Genomic DNA, 15510 nt, shown 5'->3' on the forward strand with positions numbered 1-15510 from the left:
AAGAAAAACACTATAAGTCATAAATTCAGTCACCAAAAACAACCTATACTTACGTTTGAGTGACAGATGCCATCTAGCGAATCTAGATAAGTGACGCAGTTCAGATGACATATGGGTGATAGGTGACTTCCTTACTAGGTGGAGGTGGGTTGGCTGGATGGCTAGATAGTTAGTAGACTGCTGTTCGCTTCCCATTTCCAACTGTGAGTTGGGGCGTTTTTAAAAAAAAAAAGTAGCGTGGTGTTTATTGTTACCATGACGACAATGGTTGCCTAACTTTAAGGAAGTGATAACCACGTTTAAAGTGAACATTTAAACACGCAAACCATGATCTTTCCCTAACCCTTACCAAGTGGTTTTTGTGTCTACACCTAACCAGACCTTAACCACATCGTTGTCACATCATAAAACATCATTATTCTTTAACTGTGATTTGTAAGGGTTTTGGAAAGCAGCATATTACACTTAAATGGATCATTCTGGAGTGCAGGTAAAAAAGACCTATGTGGTTGTTTAATGTGGAGGACTTGTTGATATGTTCTTATGAAATTGTGTAAATAAGTAGATTTGGTTTCATGTAAAGATTAGAACCTTTCCATAAAGGCAAATGTCAGGGGTTATAACAGGAAGTAAAGCGATCATCTTATTTTACGAACTGCACTTGTCGCATTTCTGCTGGCTTTACTCCATCTTTGTGTAATGGACTTTTCCCAGGAAGGTATTCTCTGTACTTTAACTTTTTTTAACATTTTTTTTTTGTTAATGTGAAGTTACTTAAAACACACATGTGAAGTCATTGTATTAACATTGTTGCATTTTAATTTTATTTCTTTTCATGCATAAATCTTCTAATTAGGGGAGAAGTGTGTGGAGGCCTGTGTGTGTTGCAGGGCTGCTGTGTAGTTTGCCACGCTAGTGTACTGTTGAGACTGTGTTTGCTAGCATGGGGTGATTTTATCCATCATGGTACACAGGTGCCAAGAGCATGAATGCAAGAGAAACCCTGTGAATGTCTTGTTTCTCCACATGTACAGCTGTTGGTTGGGAATAAATTCCTGTGATTCTTACTTTCTACACAACACAACACAGAGTCTGACCCACTACATAAGCTTTACTTTAGCCTCCTTTTGTTAGCATGTACGCACATCTATATCATAGAGGGTCATGACAGATTGTTTACAGTCTTGGTGCTAAGCTAAGCTAACCCACTGGTGGTAGCTTCATATTTACTGTACAGAGTGGTATTGATCTTCTCATTTAATTTCCCAAAATTCCTATATGACACTGACGGTTGCAAATTGCACCAATAAGGTTCAGAAGGCATAGTGCATTGTGTTGTTGTTTAAATAATAATAACAACACAATGATTACAGAATGATTTTTAACAATGATAGTAAAAGAACCATTATATGATGACTGATTGCATTTCAGTAACACTTGAATGAATGAACAAAATGAATAAAGCAAATAAGCAAGATGCAGTGAAGCCATTTACTCCTTGTTTATGCTTACATTATCTCTACAGCGGCTTTTATTTTTGACACAGTGAGCGCATTAGATCCCAATTCACAGCAGTCAGGTTTTTACACTTTTTTTTCCCCCCTTCAAGTCAGCAGTAAAGCTCAAATCAGTATGCAAAGTGTCACACAGTGGGGCGGCTCCTTACATCCAGAGCTTTGCTGGAACTTTTGGACACCAAGCGCCGCCTCCAGAGCCAAGAGAGACGGCCTCTGAAACAGATAGAGAGAGAGAGAATAAAAAAAAAAAGAAAGAGACACAGAGAGAATACCACGAGAAAGGAGAAAGTCTGCTTCTCCCCATGCACTTCCATCCGGCAGCCTCAATCTTGGCTACAGCGCAGTCGACTTAACACCTAAATATAGAGCGTGCCGGCTATTCATGTAGTGTTATTGCAACGCTAATGCCCACAATCGCGGATTTTGGAGGGCTAGCCGGCCTTATAGCGTGGCCGCCGGCTCCTGAATATGCATGGTGCCGAGCAGGGAGAAGAGAGCGCGAGGCGAGACACAGAGGATTTGATGTTCAATAAAAGAGAAAGCCTTTGACATGGAATACGAGCGGGGCCCAGCCTCAATATAAAAGAACCAGGAGGGGAATTAGATGGATGGAGAATTCCTTCAGAAGTACAGACAGAGGAGAGACAGAAAAGAGAGTTATGAGAAAAAGGAAAGGGGATATTTGAGTGTTTCTGAGTGTGTGTGTGTGTGTGAAGTACGTGAGAAAGTGACAGAAAAGCAAGCAGAGACGTGCACACACACTTTTTTTTTTTTTTTTTGAAAGTGGAAACATTCCTCTCTGCACCCTCTTTAACAGAATATGGATAATACAAACCTATGATACATCATAAGCAAGTCAGTGAAAAGTCTCTCCGCAGCTGCTCTTCTCCAACTCTTTAAAAGCTCAGCGGCTCTCCTCCCCGCTCTCACACGCCTCCCCACCAACTTTCTCCAAGCTTTACGTGGCTTTTAAAGATTACCTTTAAAATCATTGAGTCACTTAACAGGCTCTTTAAATTAGACAAGGCCTGCAGGTCAGCCTCATTACAGATGCCATTAGCAACCATGCACCAAGGCTGTACAAGGAAATAGTTGTTTAAGGGCCGCTAAGTGATAGTGGGTAATCCTCGTAAAGATGTATGCTAACGAAATGGGCCAAATGAGACGTATCCTTGTACTTGTGCTGTTACACTGGGGCTGGAGAAGAGTTTTGTTTTTCAGAAAGTGACATGTGTTGTGTGTTAACGTCAATAAATCCCTTGCATTTTAATAAATGAGTATAGTTAGAAGACTTACAAGTTCTTGTTTCCTCTGTGACGTGCCATGTATAACATTGAACTCAGATGCTAAAAAGGAAAAATTCAAAAGGATTGAAAAAAAAAAAAGTATTTTTAACAGAAAATTCCCCTTTGTGTTTTCCTTGACATTGAGCTTCATGCAAGAACCACTTGTATGAACAGAGTTGTTCTTGAGACATGTACAAGTGATTTAAGATCTGTGGCATTCATCAATCTTCCTGTGATTTTCTTGGAATCTATGATTGGTCCAGACCTGTTGTATGAGTCATAAGCTCTGCCTTTCTTCACAATAAGGTCTTATGAAAATGTAATATTATGTTCACCATACTATCATCATCGTGGCTGCCGGTTTACAGAGAGGCATGTTAGATTTTTATGATTTTTATTGGTATATTTTGGCGCCGCAACTTCCACATTTGAGTAGTTACTAGGAAACTTCTCTCACTCCGACAGCTTCCTGGTTGTCTCTCTGCAGGTCTCTGTCCAGCATCGTCTTCTGTTGCACCTGATTATTGTCTTGTCTAATATCATATGTCTGTCTGTCACATCCCTTGACTGCCTCCCATCATGAGGCGCTTTGCTTTAGAAAGATGTTTTTTTAGCGTCTAACTTCACGTCTAAGCATTCCTTCTTTATTGCTTTCACACTACACCGCTGCTCTGCCTCATTCTATTACTATTTTCTAATTGTTTCGGGTCCTAAACTTGTCTGCTGATTGGACTGGATTTCTGGCTCCACACTGTGAAATTCTTGTTTTTACTCTTTGGTAACATTTTTGTGAATGAAACTTGAGCGGAACACCAAGCACAACATGTAGTCTTATATGGCAATTTAGGGGCAATGCTTAGGCTATGTTCATGATCAGATCTTCTGAAAGCTCACCTCCTCATGAACAGGTGACATTCATCAGGCTGGAACCAGTAAGTAACCAGTAAGAGTTTTAGTATAAGAATACAAAACTGTTCTTGCATGAGGCCCAATGTTTCCTTATTGAGCTGGAATATGAGGGGTTCAAGACAAAGGCTGAATTTTGTACTACAAATACTCTTAATTTGAAAGATAACTTGATTTGGCTAACTCAGACAGCTCAACCCAAATAATAACTTTAGAACTTAAAGTAAGGTGCCTTACACTTTCCACTATTTGACTATTTTCTGACATTTCTGACAAATGGATTAATCACTTAAACAAGAAAGTAATCCGCAGATTAATTGATAATGAAAATAATTGTTAGTGCAGCCCTAGTCAGGACGAATGAATACTTGGTGTACATATGGGCATGTCAGTATTGTTTTAATACAGACTTGAAAGAATAAGTGAACCTATCTTTTAATGGATGGCATGCACCAAGCACGCAAACCATACTTCTCTTTGAACATTTGCCTTAAGCCTCTCATATACTTGCTTTCATGTGTTTCTGTGAGTATAATTGCTACTCCACATATAGGTAACGGTTTAACACATCCCCTAATCAATGCTACATGTCTGTAAGATGTGTGTCCTTGCAACTATCACAACAACAATGGTGGAAAGTGAAATGATTTCAACCGTGATCAATAACGTTACTTCCTTGAAGGTCGCAAGGTGTATTTATGTTTATGTTGTGCAAAATTGGAAGTTTTCAAGAGAGATCTTCCAGTGTTGGCGAGGGATGATTCCACCATGATATACCACATAGTGGATCTACTTAGTAAACCTCCAGGCACACATGAAGAAAGCAGGCAGGTATGTGTACAATCAAACTGCTTATAGCATACTTATCTGTAAAAAAGCAAAATATCATTCAACCCACAGTTCAGATACAGATTGCTTCATGGTTTCTATCACCTGGATAATTCTGAAATACCTCAGATGTTCAGTGACAATGTTTTTAACATGTTATTTTTCTCTAAAATATCTATGCATGTAGACAATGTATGTATGTTAATGTCTGTGACAGAACACATACTCTGGTCTCTCACATAAAAGTCTACATGCCCATCCACCACCTTGACCTCCTACACAGTACTGAACGTTGGCACTGGGAGTAAAGTGGGACGTGCGGAGTCGTCCATGAATATAATTCCCAGGATACTGGGCTGGTTTTAGACTGAAACACTGATAGAAAACAAGAGGAAGGGTGGAAGAGGCACTGGGGTTTATGGGAAATGTGGTATTTGATGATCACTAACACCGGCGGTTACGCTATGGTCTCGTTTAGTAAGTATAGTAAAGTATGACATTGTGTAACAAGTAGCCTATACTGAAGGGTAAAGATGCTACATGTCACATGTTTAAACCATAGAGCAGGATGAAGGCTCACATTTGGTTGAGACTGCCGCTGAATAATGCACATGTGGAAACATATGACTTAGTCACAAGAGTTAGTGCAGAAACGGCATTGACATTCATGCTCAGATTTACATGCATACTGTATAATGCACAGTCACATATGCAGAAAGAGACACATCTTCTCGGGCCTGTTGGGGATGCCATGCGTGTGCTTTGGTTGGACCAAGTTCCATATTAAGTGTGTTTTCCATTGCAATTAAGACTTTGGCCTGATCCCTTCTGACACGGTAATTGTTATTTCAAACGTAGATTAATAAATCATGGACATCTAGTTAAGAATTAAAATAGGTCTGCACCACCCGAGCTAACCTCCACAGCCCAGTCCCTATACACACACACACACACACACACACACTATCTCTATATGTACTTTCACATGGACAAAACTACATATTGCACATAATCTGAGTGTTTACACATTTACAGGACATATGTATGCACATACAGTACATGGAGACATTCTACATGGATATACAAATGTACACATTATTTTTCATTCAGGAAATATTAATTTGTGATACCATAATTATCAGTGTGTTTCCATTCACATCCTTGAGTGTAAGTTGATGAATTCCAATCACTTCTAAATGGGAAGTGTGTTCAGCTGATGCTAATTATCAAAAATTAACATAATGGCATCACCTATGCATGCTGTGTTAGGCAACAGAGAACACCAACAGTAATACGTTCTAGACCAAACTGCACCAAAAACACTGAAAAACATTCTGACAACAAAAAAAAACGTAGAATGAGGAGGTCACAGAGCAAGTGAAGTTTGAATCTTAACTGTGAACACTGTAGTAGGTTTGATTTAAAACAGTTTAGTAAAAAAGTGCACAGCAGCCAACCACAGTGGCATCAAGGCCACACAGGGAGACCTGCAAACAGCTGACGTGCACATCAGTGCCGTGTCATTGGAGATGTGTTGGTCTCTGGATCTGCTCCAGATGGACACAGCAGCATGATGGCAGAAAGAATTCACCAGCTGACGGACGCAGAGCCAGAAGGAACAGATGTCATCAGTTGACCAGGAGGCAAACGCAAAAAGCTAACACGTTTTAGCCTCTGATATTATCTCTAGTCTCTAATTGCAGATTAAAATGACAATGATTAGGCGCCTACTTGAAATAGCATCTGCAGATAGTTTTATACTTATGCCATAAAAATAAATAAGAGCTACAAAAACTAGAAATATATGGAAATCAGTCTGAATTCATCTTTACTAATGTATTACAAAAACAATTTTATGAATGTGAGAAATAGACACACATGCATCCACATATTGCACATATAATACTCTATGACATGCACACTCCCAGACAGACACACACACTGGGTTTCACTCAAGATTTTAGTACATTTTATGTATTTCTAATTTATCTGACTCAGAAAGGTCAAATTTTGTGTGTAAAAATTTCCACTCTTTTATTCATGTGTCACTTCTGCTGATAGAATTGTATGTTTAATAGGCTAGAAAGCATAGACAAATTGTAAAATAATTAATATATTAATAGTGCACTCCCCATAACACACTCCCCGGGCGTCCGGAGACAACTTTGACTCATTTTCACTCATCAGGAATTCATTTCCTGATTGGTTGACCCAGCCTACCATACATTTCAAGTTGTTAACACAGATTTTTGAGAACACCACCACATCCATCACAGATATCATTAAAAAGACCATCTTTGGAGCAAACTTACCTACAGCGTTAACTAGCTTTGAACTAGCATTAGATCAACTAGCTTACTTTGTGTTGCAGCAGCAGCTCAGTGTTTCCATTGTGAAAAAAATCTTCATAATTCACCTCACAGATTACTAAACCAGCAAATTTTTGCTTTGTTGGTCTAGATGTTGATTTATAATCAGGAAATAACTATGTAATATATTTGATCAATTATATAATTTTGAATAATCACTTTGTTACACAATAATAAGCTCATGTCTTATAAAATTGGACTGTGCAGTATAATAGTGTAACTAATGAGTCTCCACACTATCTTGTGTTTAGAGCATGTTTATAATGCTTTCTGTTATCATACCATATTGTTATATATACATAATAAACTCAAATTCCAATGCATTCTTCTCTAAACGTAACAGATGATGATGGTCATAACAGATCAATGACTGGATCCTACTCTGAAACTGACAGTCAAAGTCCAGCAAGTGTGTTTTCATCAAGGATGTTCAGTAGAGAAATACAAACCTACATGCACAATACACACACACACACACACACAGGATCTGTATATAGATATGCAAGCACACATCCTATCTACACACAAATACACTGTGCAGTACACAAGCACAAACTGTAAACAGCCCATAGTCACAGGCAAATATACAATACATACACGCATCATCTGTGCAGAGACGCACTTGCATGCACTCAGATGGCATGGCGGTGTTTACAATGGGCACTTAAGACACACAGTACATCAAAATAAATAGGAACTGAAGGGAGAAGAAGGGAGAGAAACAAGCAGGAGAATCTGCATAATAAATACAGGAGACGTTTTAAGGCCTCCCTGATCCTCCACCTCCAACTTTTCTGCCCTTTATCCCACTTCTAATACTCCAAACTCTATCTTTCAATTCTTCCTTACTTATTTTCATTTTCCTCTCATTTCCTTCCTCTTCTCTCCTCAAATCCCTTCCTCTGTCTCTCATCTGTCCATCTTTTGCCTGACCACCCTTCCTCCATCTCTTTCTCCTTCCTCCCGTCCTCCCATGAACTCTCGCTCCCTCCTTCCCTGCCTCCATCTCTCCATCCTGTGTACATATGAGGAGCAGAAGAGTTGTGGCCCAATACAAAATTCATGCTGAATAATGTGTATGGTGGCCACATCGTATGCTGTCTTCTCTGTGCTGTGCTGCCCCCCCCGCCCAAAAAAAAAAAAAAAAAAACAGAAACACACACACACACACACACACGGTCTCCTGTGGTTGACACAGAGCACTTTAGCTATCACTGTGGATTAGCCTGAGACCTGTAATGCACCTTTAAGTACGCCAGGGCCCTTTTAAGCCACAAGCCACACACACAAACGCACACAGGGAAGCTTAAAATACACACCATACACCATGTCCACACACATACACAGTTATGTGCGTTCTTGTGTGGGTTAGATACTGATCTTTGTGTACTGTAGACAAACAAATAGAACCGCACACTGCGTGTAGGTCCATACATTTCTAGGTACACAATGGCAATGATTCACACACACACACACACACACACACACACACACACACACACACACACACACACACACACACACACACACACACACACACACACACACACTCACAATTTTTTATCTTCCAGAAGGCTGCAAAACATGGCCAGTATGTCACATTAGACACACTTAGACACATGCACAAGAGCACAAATAAACACACACACTTGCACCTCTACATACTGTACTGTACTGTAAGCACACTTCTGATGATCCAAATATAAAGTTCAACCTTTTTTTTAAAAATAGCTCTCTCTCTCTCTTTCTCTCTCCACTTGCCTGGACACAAGCTTCCCGAGCAGGGAAGGATAGGAAATAGGAGGAGGGGATATAGATGGAGGGATGGAGGGAAGAGGCGAAGGCTCTCAAGTGCACTCTACACGTCCTGTACTCACTTTTAGATTGGATTCAGCACAGAAAAGTATAGATGATGCAAAAGAACATGGATGCTATGAAAAGGGGGAGGTAAGGTAGATGAAAGAGGCCACAGCTGGACGAAACTAGATGGTAACTGTATCTCTTCGGTGATCAGATATAACTGTAACTCATATCTGACTGACAGACAACTAAAACGCTCCGGGGACACTACGACCCCGGTGTAGACGTCACAGGTCCACTTAAGTATCCAACCCAAGACCAGAGGTGGACGGGGTTTCAAATTCTATTCGGTCTAATCGGGTGGGATAGAGTTATAACCGCCTGGGGTCTCAGGTCTGTGAATCAACATGTCTACTCCTAGAATAGATGGAGTAAACTATCTGTTGGATCCTGTGGTGCATCTTATTTTGCTACCCTTTTCGACTGTGACTGCTTGTTAATTAGTGGTGCATCACGCTGCTGCCAGTTGATGTTCTCGCTCTATTTGGGTCTGTTCGGGCTGACTGCATTTGGAATTGGGTCTAATTATCCTTGGGTACCTTTCAGATCAGGTCTCTTTTTTTTTCCTCATGATTAATTAATACACTTAAGGTTTGGGTAGATTTTTCATGGTCCTGTGTCGGATTGGACCCTTGAATCTATCTAATTTTTGCATCCTCAACATCCATATGGATATGTACCCACTCATGTACTTGTGCTTCAATAAATTCTGCTGGTTGTAGCCCCTATCAGGAGATCTTTTCTACACACGGGAGCTCCCGAAGTCTCAAACAATGGTATTCTTTATCTTGTGAGAACAGTTTTGAAAGTAAGTTTTCAGAATAATACAATGCTAATGACTGTCTGATGGTGTCCTGAGATTGTCTTCCAGAACTCTAAGTGACCCTGTTAAAAAAAAAAAGTTTGCACGAATGCGTACATGCATATGCGGTGTGCACGAGTGTGTTGCCTGTGGAGAGTGTTGGGGTGGATCAAAAAGGCCTTGAAAATGTGTTTTGGTTGGCCATGACAGATCAGTGGGCAACAATCCACAGAGCGGCCCCCCGAGGACCCCCATGGATGACCCCGCGTCTAGGCTGAATACAACCCCCTAATCCAGTGTGTCACCTCACACACCCAGGCCCTTCACCTCCCGACGGAGAGATGAATCAAAGAGAAAAGGGCCTCTCGCTGCCCCGGCTCCCTGAGAAAATACAGCGGTGGAGAGTGGAGAGATGACCTTATAAGACGGAGCAGATGAGATCAGATGGTGAGATGACAGGTCAGAGAAAGTGGAGGAGGTGGAAGTAAAAAAAAATAATAAAATAAAATAAAAAAAAGAGGGACAGAGAAAGAGAGAGATTAGGAGAGGGAAAGAAGTGGGGCAGAGAGGGCAAACAGTGAGTGCAGAGCGATGTAGTGTGGAGAGTGGGGACTGAGAAGGATTAAGTGGTCATGCCGGGCTTCTGTGTGTGTGTGTGTGTGTGTGTGTGTGTGTGTGTGTGTGTGTAATAGAGAGACTACAATAGGGTTATTTTGATGTCACTGAGCACAGTTCATGCACTCTGCAGGAACTGACCAAATACAGGCACACATAAAGACGGATTTGTATTTATACAGTCCCAATAACCTTCCATTAACTACAATCAGTCTCAAACTCTTAACTCCCAAACATCACCATTGCTTACCAAAATGTTACCCTTACTGCACCTTATTCTACGTTTTCCACAAAACCAAACTGATCCCCAAGTAACCCTCTGTGGTGAATAACAGAAACCACTTCAATCCCAATTTAAAGACAGTAGCTTTGAATGTAATTGAGTTTGTTTGCATGTATGAGCGACTCGCCATTATTAATACTCACCTGAGCATAATCTACTGCCTCCGCAATCTGCACGTATCAGTCTTTTTACAGGTTGTTTTGTACACAAATTTTGGGTGGAATATTATTTTAAAAGACCCCTTACAGCCACAGTGATTGTTCTCACACAGTTAAAATCTAACTATTCCTTCGACAGTGGAACTTACTCAAGCATCTCTGACTGTGCTTAGAGGCATCCATAGGGCCCCAGTATGTGACAGTGTTTGTGTTGTAAACAAAGTGGACAAAGCAAGATTTTTACCCATCATGGCCTTGGAGAACTTTATGAACTGTTCAGGCTTCTTTGAACGGGTTCCTTATTGTTTCTCTGAATAGTGTGTGATAAAAGTATAGTGAACCCTGAACTAAAGGATATGCTATAGTGTCCACAACACTGTGTTTCTGTGTATACAGTTCATACAGTAACAGCAACAGCAGTAACAACAGAAATGGAACAAATATAAAAACATGAACACACATATGGAATCCATAAATTCAGTCTGAAATTGTGTTTACGTGTTTACATGACAGGTTTTTGTCAACTTATTTCAAAATTTCCGTAGTCCTTGAAATGTAGTCCTTCATGTGTGTGTTTGTGTTTTATACTCTTATCAGGACAAAACTCATTTCTACAAGCTTTATTTTAGGATGAGGGACTTCAGATCTTATAAAGATTTGCTTTAAAAGTTAGAACCCAATCATGTCTCCTAATTTCCTCCTGGCTTACTGATGTTTTGAAACTATATATAAGTTTATTGAGTTTTAAAGGGAAACTCCACCTTTTTACACATTAAAATCAGTTTACTTAGCATGGGCAGTACTACCAAGCCTGGATGAAACACTGGGTAAAGCAGGTGTCTGTTCATGGGGCTCCAGTTGGTGATAATTCCTTTGTGTTACTTCAGTTTATAGTAACTTTGCTTAGGAATATGCAATACTGAAGCACAATACTAGCATGACATTATAAGGGACATGTATTCTGCTAGTTTACTTGATCTTTAGGCCCTGTGATGGAGAAGGGCCCTGAGTCAAAATCTAGTTTTAAGACCTTTATTGTTCTAGCTGATACTGGTCTCACATTGTGAATATTAGTTAATGCATTTGTATTTAGTAAAGGGGGATAATAGGGGCCCTACAGCACTTCATGTTGGCCCAAGAACCCCCAGCAGGTTCATTTGACTGTGGGTACTACTCAGTTTCTACAAATGTCTAACAGAAAGACTGGGGGCGGAGTTGTAAAGTTTTTCATTGTATGGAAATGGAATTGGGAATGGGTAATACCCATAAAAATAAATTAATTGAATCACTGAACCTTTTAAAAGAAATGGGCAATTAACAAAGAAGATTAATGAAAAAACCCAGACAGCAATATAGGAAGTGAAGGATTCAGCATTTTTGGAGAAAAAGCAACACTAAATTAAACTTTGTAGGTTTAATCTCCCTTCAGGGATTGATAGGATTTGACCTTATAAATAAAGGTTAGGCCTTTAGTGATTATGGTTAGGATCTTCAAGCTTTTGAAACTGGCAAACCGAAACATTTTCAGGTCATCTTGAAGTTCATAGGATAACTTTAAATATCTACCAGCTTCACTCAAGCAAAAGTTTCTCTAATCCTGATGTCAGTCAGAAAGTGGAAGCGACAGACTGTATTTTCGTGAGTGTGCTCAGGAGCAAACATGAACATAAACCTGTGAATAAAGCCACTGTTTTCACCCTCCATGAATATACCACATTCATGTCAGTTAATGAGAAGAATGTGAAATAAACAGAGCTGCAGCAACATATCTTTTCAAAAACAACTCGCTAAACCAGTCTGAAAAAAAGTTGTCATAAAAACAAACGGAGGCCTTGGGAAGTTCTGCCGTCATTCATTCTTGTGTGACAATATGAACGGTGGCCCTCGCTGTCATAAAACACTGATAAAGAAATGTATTCAAGATTTACAAAAGACACATCCATGCATTCTGTGTGTAGCTTTTAGTGTGTTGGAGGCAACTAGTTGCAAGAGTGCAGCCTAGTGGTGTAAGCAGCTGACTGGAGGATGTGTGTGTTCATCTAATTCACATGGAGCACTGTAATCAATACATTTGATGGCACTGAAGTATGGTCTGCAGGGATTTTTTAAATGGGTTACCATGGTTACTCTCTGTACGCACACTCACTTATGCACACAAACACTCAAAGATAAACCTATTTAAAGAGGAACATATGCTTGATTCCTGAGCGCAGGCGAAATATATACACACTCGTACGGAAGCACACATCACACCCTCACAAGAATACACACACACATTTTTTTTACACATTTCCACATGTGCACAATACGGCCTACTCGGACACTGAAATAACTTTTGCAAAAACACACACACACACACACACACTGCTGTGACCCCAGAGAGCAGGCCAGCTGTGTGTGTGCTGGAGCAGTAACCTCAGCGTTAATTATAAATCAATGGGCCAACTGTAAACGCACACAGAGTGCATCTCTGGCACACATGACTTCTCCCATGCATGTCAACATCCATAGGGTATATAAGCCGTTTAAAGTGCCGAGGCCTCTGCAATATTCATGGCTGATTATAACAGATGGTAGACACACATCACACTACACACTGCACTGATACAGGACAATGATACAAACAGACCGAGAGGGGAGTGCAGGGTTAGGGCCGGGGATCATAAACTGATAACCATAGCTACACTTGCTGCCTGAGGGAGTGATTTCAGGTTGAAACACTGAAAGATTATCCGTTTTAACAAGTCATTTAAAGAAAAAAATCCAAGCTCAGACTGTTAAATTTCTATAATTAGTAATATTATAATGTGTTGGAGGAGAAAATGTACTTTTTTTTGATTGTTTGTTTTATTAACTGTCTAACTGCTTCACATACTTCTGCTTTAGGTTCCCAAAATATTCTGTAACAGCCTGCAGTCAACATGCTTGGACTTGCTTTTATACATCTATTCTCCACCTTCTCAGTAGTCTCTATGCTTATCCCACTTAGGGTCACAGAAGGTCACAGGACTTTCAATGTTAACAGTGAAAAGTAACAACCATCCATCAAAGGATATGTTTTCTGGCTGTATGTTTGTTTGTATATATATGCAGTACCAGTCAAAAGTTTGTAGCAGTAGCAAAAATAAAGCAGTAGTAGTGATCTAATATAATTATAATAATATGCAAATATTTTTGATTATATTTGTTATGAAATTCCTTCTTTTGCTGCAAATGATTCTTTAAACGGAAAAAGTTAAGAGACTGCATGTAGCACTTTCCTCAATGCACTTTACATCACATGTCAACATTCACTCGTTCACACACACATTCATACACTGGTAGCAGAGGCTGCCATGCAAGGTGCCAACCTGCTCATCAGAATCTAATCTAATAAACATTCACACACACACACACACACTCACACACTGCTGGTGCAGCCATCAGGAGCACTTTGGTGTGCAGTATCTTACCCAAGGACACACCTCACCGCTCTACCTCCTGAGCCAGAGTCAACCCACTTACATATATGTGACAAAAACCTCATCTGTTTGCCTCCTTAAATGGTAAATACATTATACAATTAAGATACACAAAGCTTCTGCAACATCTATGAGTGATTATTACATGGCAGAAACACACACACACACACACACAAGCACACAGCGAAAGCAAACTACACTCTTCACCTGTTTCCAGTCATAAAGTTCTATGTATATTTACTTTTATACACTGAAACTGAATAGAAGTCAATGGGGAAACTGGGCTGCTGCAACAGAAACCAGTGTTAGAGAGTTGCATATGAATACTAATATGTATATTTATACTGCAGTGAAACTCACAGTTCTTGTCTCGGCTTTTTAAAAAGCAAATAAATCTGTGACAAAAGCTTATATAATCAAGATTAAATATGCACTTTTTTATTATTTATTTTGTTATTTTATTTCACAGATGTTTTATATTTATATTTCTGCTGTATTTTAACACAACTGAGATCTTTATCTGACGCTGGCGATGTAAGACTGAAACCTGCAGATTTATTCCACAGCAGTTTTAACATGTGATTGTCACAGTTAAATGTAAAGATGGGCATTTTTCCCTTATGGCTGTCAAAACATGCACTATGTCCTCTTGTCAACACTTGGTATGCATGCAAACACACACATCCATCATGTATGCAGAAACACGCGTGCCAACGCTCTGGCTGTAACCTCAGCATATGTAGTGTATCTTTAAAGCAACATTAGACTTCGGCACGGAGGGAGATGGAGTGATGGAGAGGGGGATGGAGGTGAAGCGAGGGAGGGCGATTGAGTGGCTCTACAAATTATATATAACTACAGTACTTGTACAATTATGGGTCTATATTACTAACTGCAGTCTGTCACAACAGTGTAGCTTCAACAAGACAGAAGCAAACTGCATCAGTGGATCACGCAACAGACAGAATGAGATATTATATGTAAAAATCACCAAATCAATGGGTAGAGGGTCAGAATATTCTCTGGCATTTATTGTCATAGATAGAAAACTGCAGAATTATACATGCATTAACCCACTGCAGCCCTAAATTATACCCCTTAATCTCAAAATCAGAATCAGACACAGAGAAACCTTGTAGTTACCTGTCCCTCACTCACACACAAGTACAAACAAGACTCTGGACTATCAGGGAAAGTGGTGACAAGGATTTTGATTGCACGTCCGGTCATTTGCAACATTGGAGTCCACTGTCACGACTTTCCATGCTGGGTAAAAAAAGATGCTTTTATTCACAGTTATGCCCAGGTAAAACTCAAACTGCTGTAGTGACTAAAAGCAAAGTGATAACCAAGGTCTGTCAGATACTTGTGAGACAGACAACTGTTCACATTTGGCGTAGATTTGGGGAGATAAGATAGGGATGC

General features: G+C 39.9%; 1 protein-coding gene across 1 annotated transcript in view; it reads right to left on the reverse strand.

The window, feature by feature from the left end:
• Positions 1 to 15510, reverse strand: part of LOC121911615 — a 336594-nt gene that overhangs the window by 128193 nt on the left and 192891 nt on the right. The window contains exon 8 of the mRNA XM_042433259.1: positions 1667 to 1730. Coding sequence (XP_042289193.1) covers positions 1667 to 1730 — 64 coding nt within the window. The remainder of the gene's footprint in view (positions 1 to 1666; positions 1731 to 15510) is intronic.

This window comes from Thunnus maccoyii, chromosome 14 (assembly GCF_910596095.1).
Source record: "Thunnus maccoyii chromosome 14, fThuMac1.1, whole genome shotgun sequence".
NCBI classification, from domain to species: Eukaryota; Metazoa; Chordata; class Actinopteri; order Scombriformes; family Scombridae; genus Thunnus; species Thunnus maccoyii.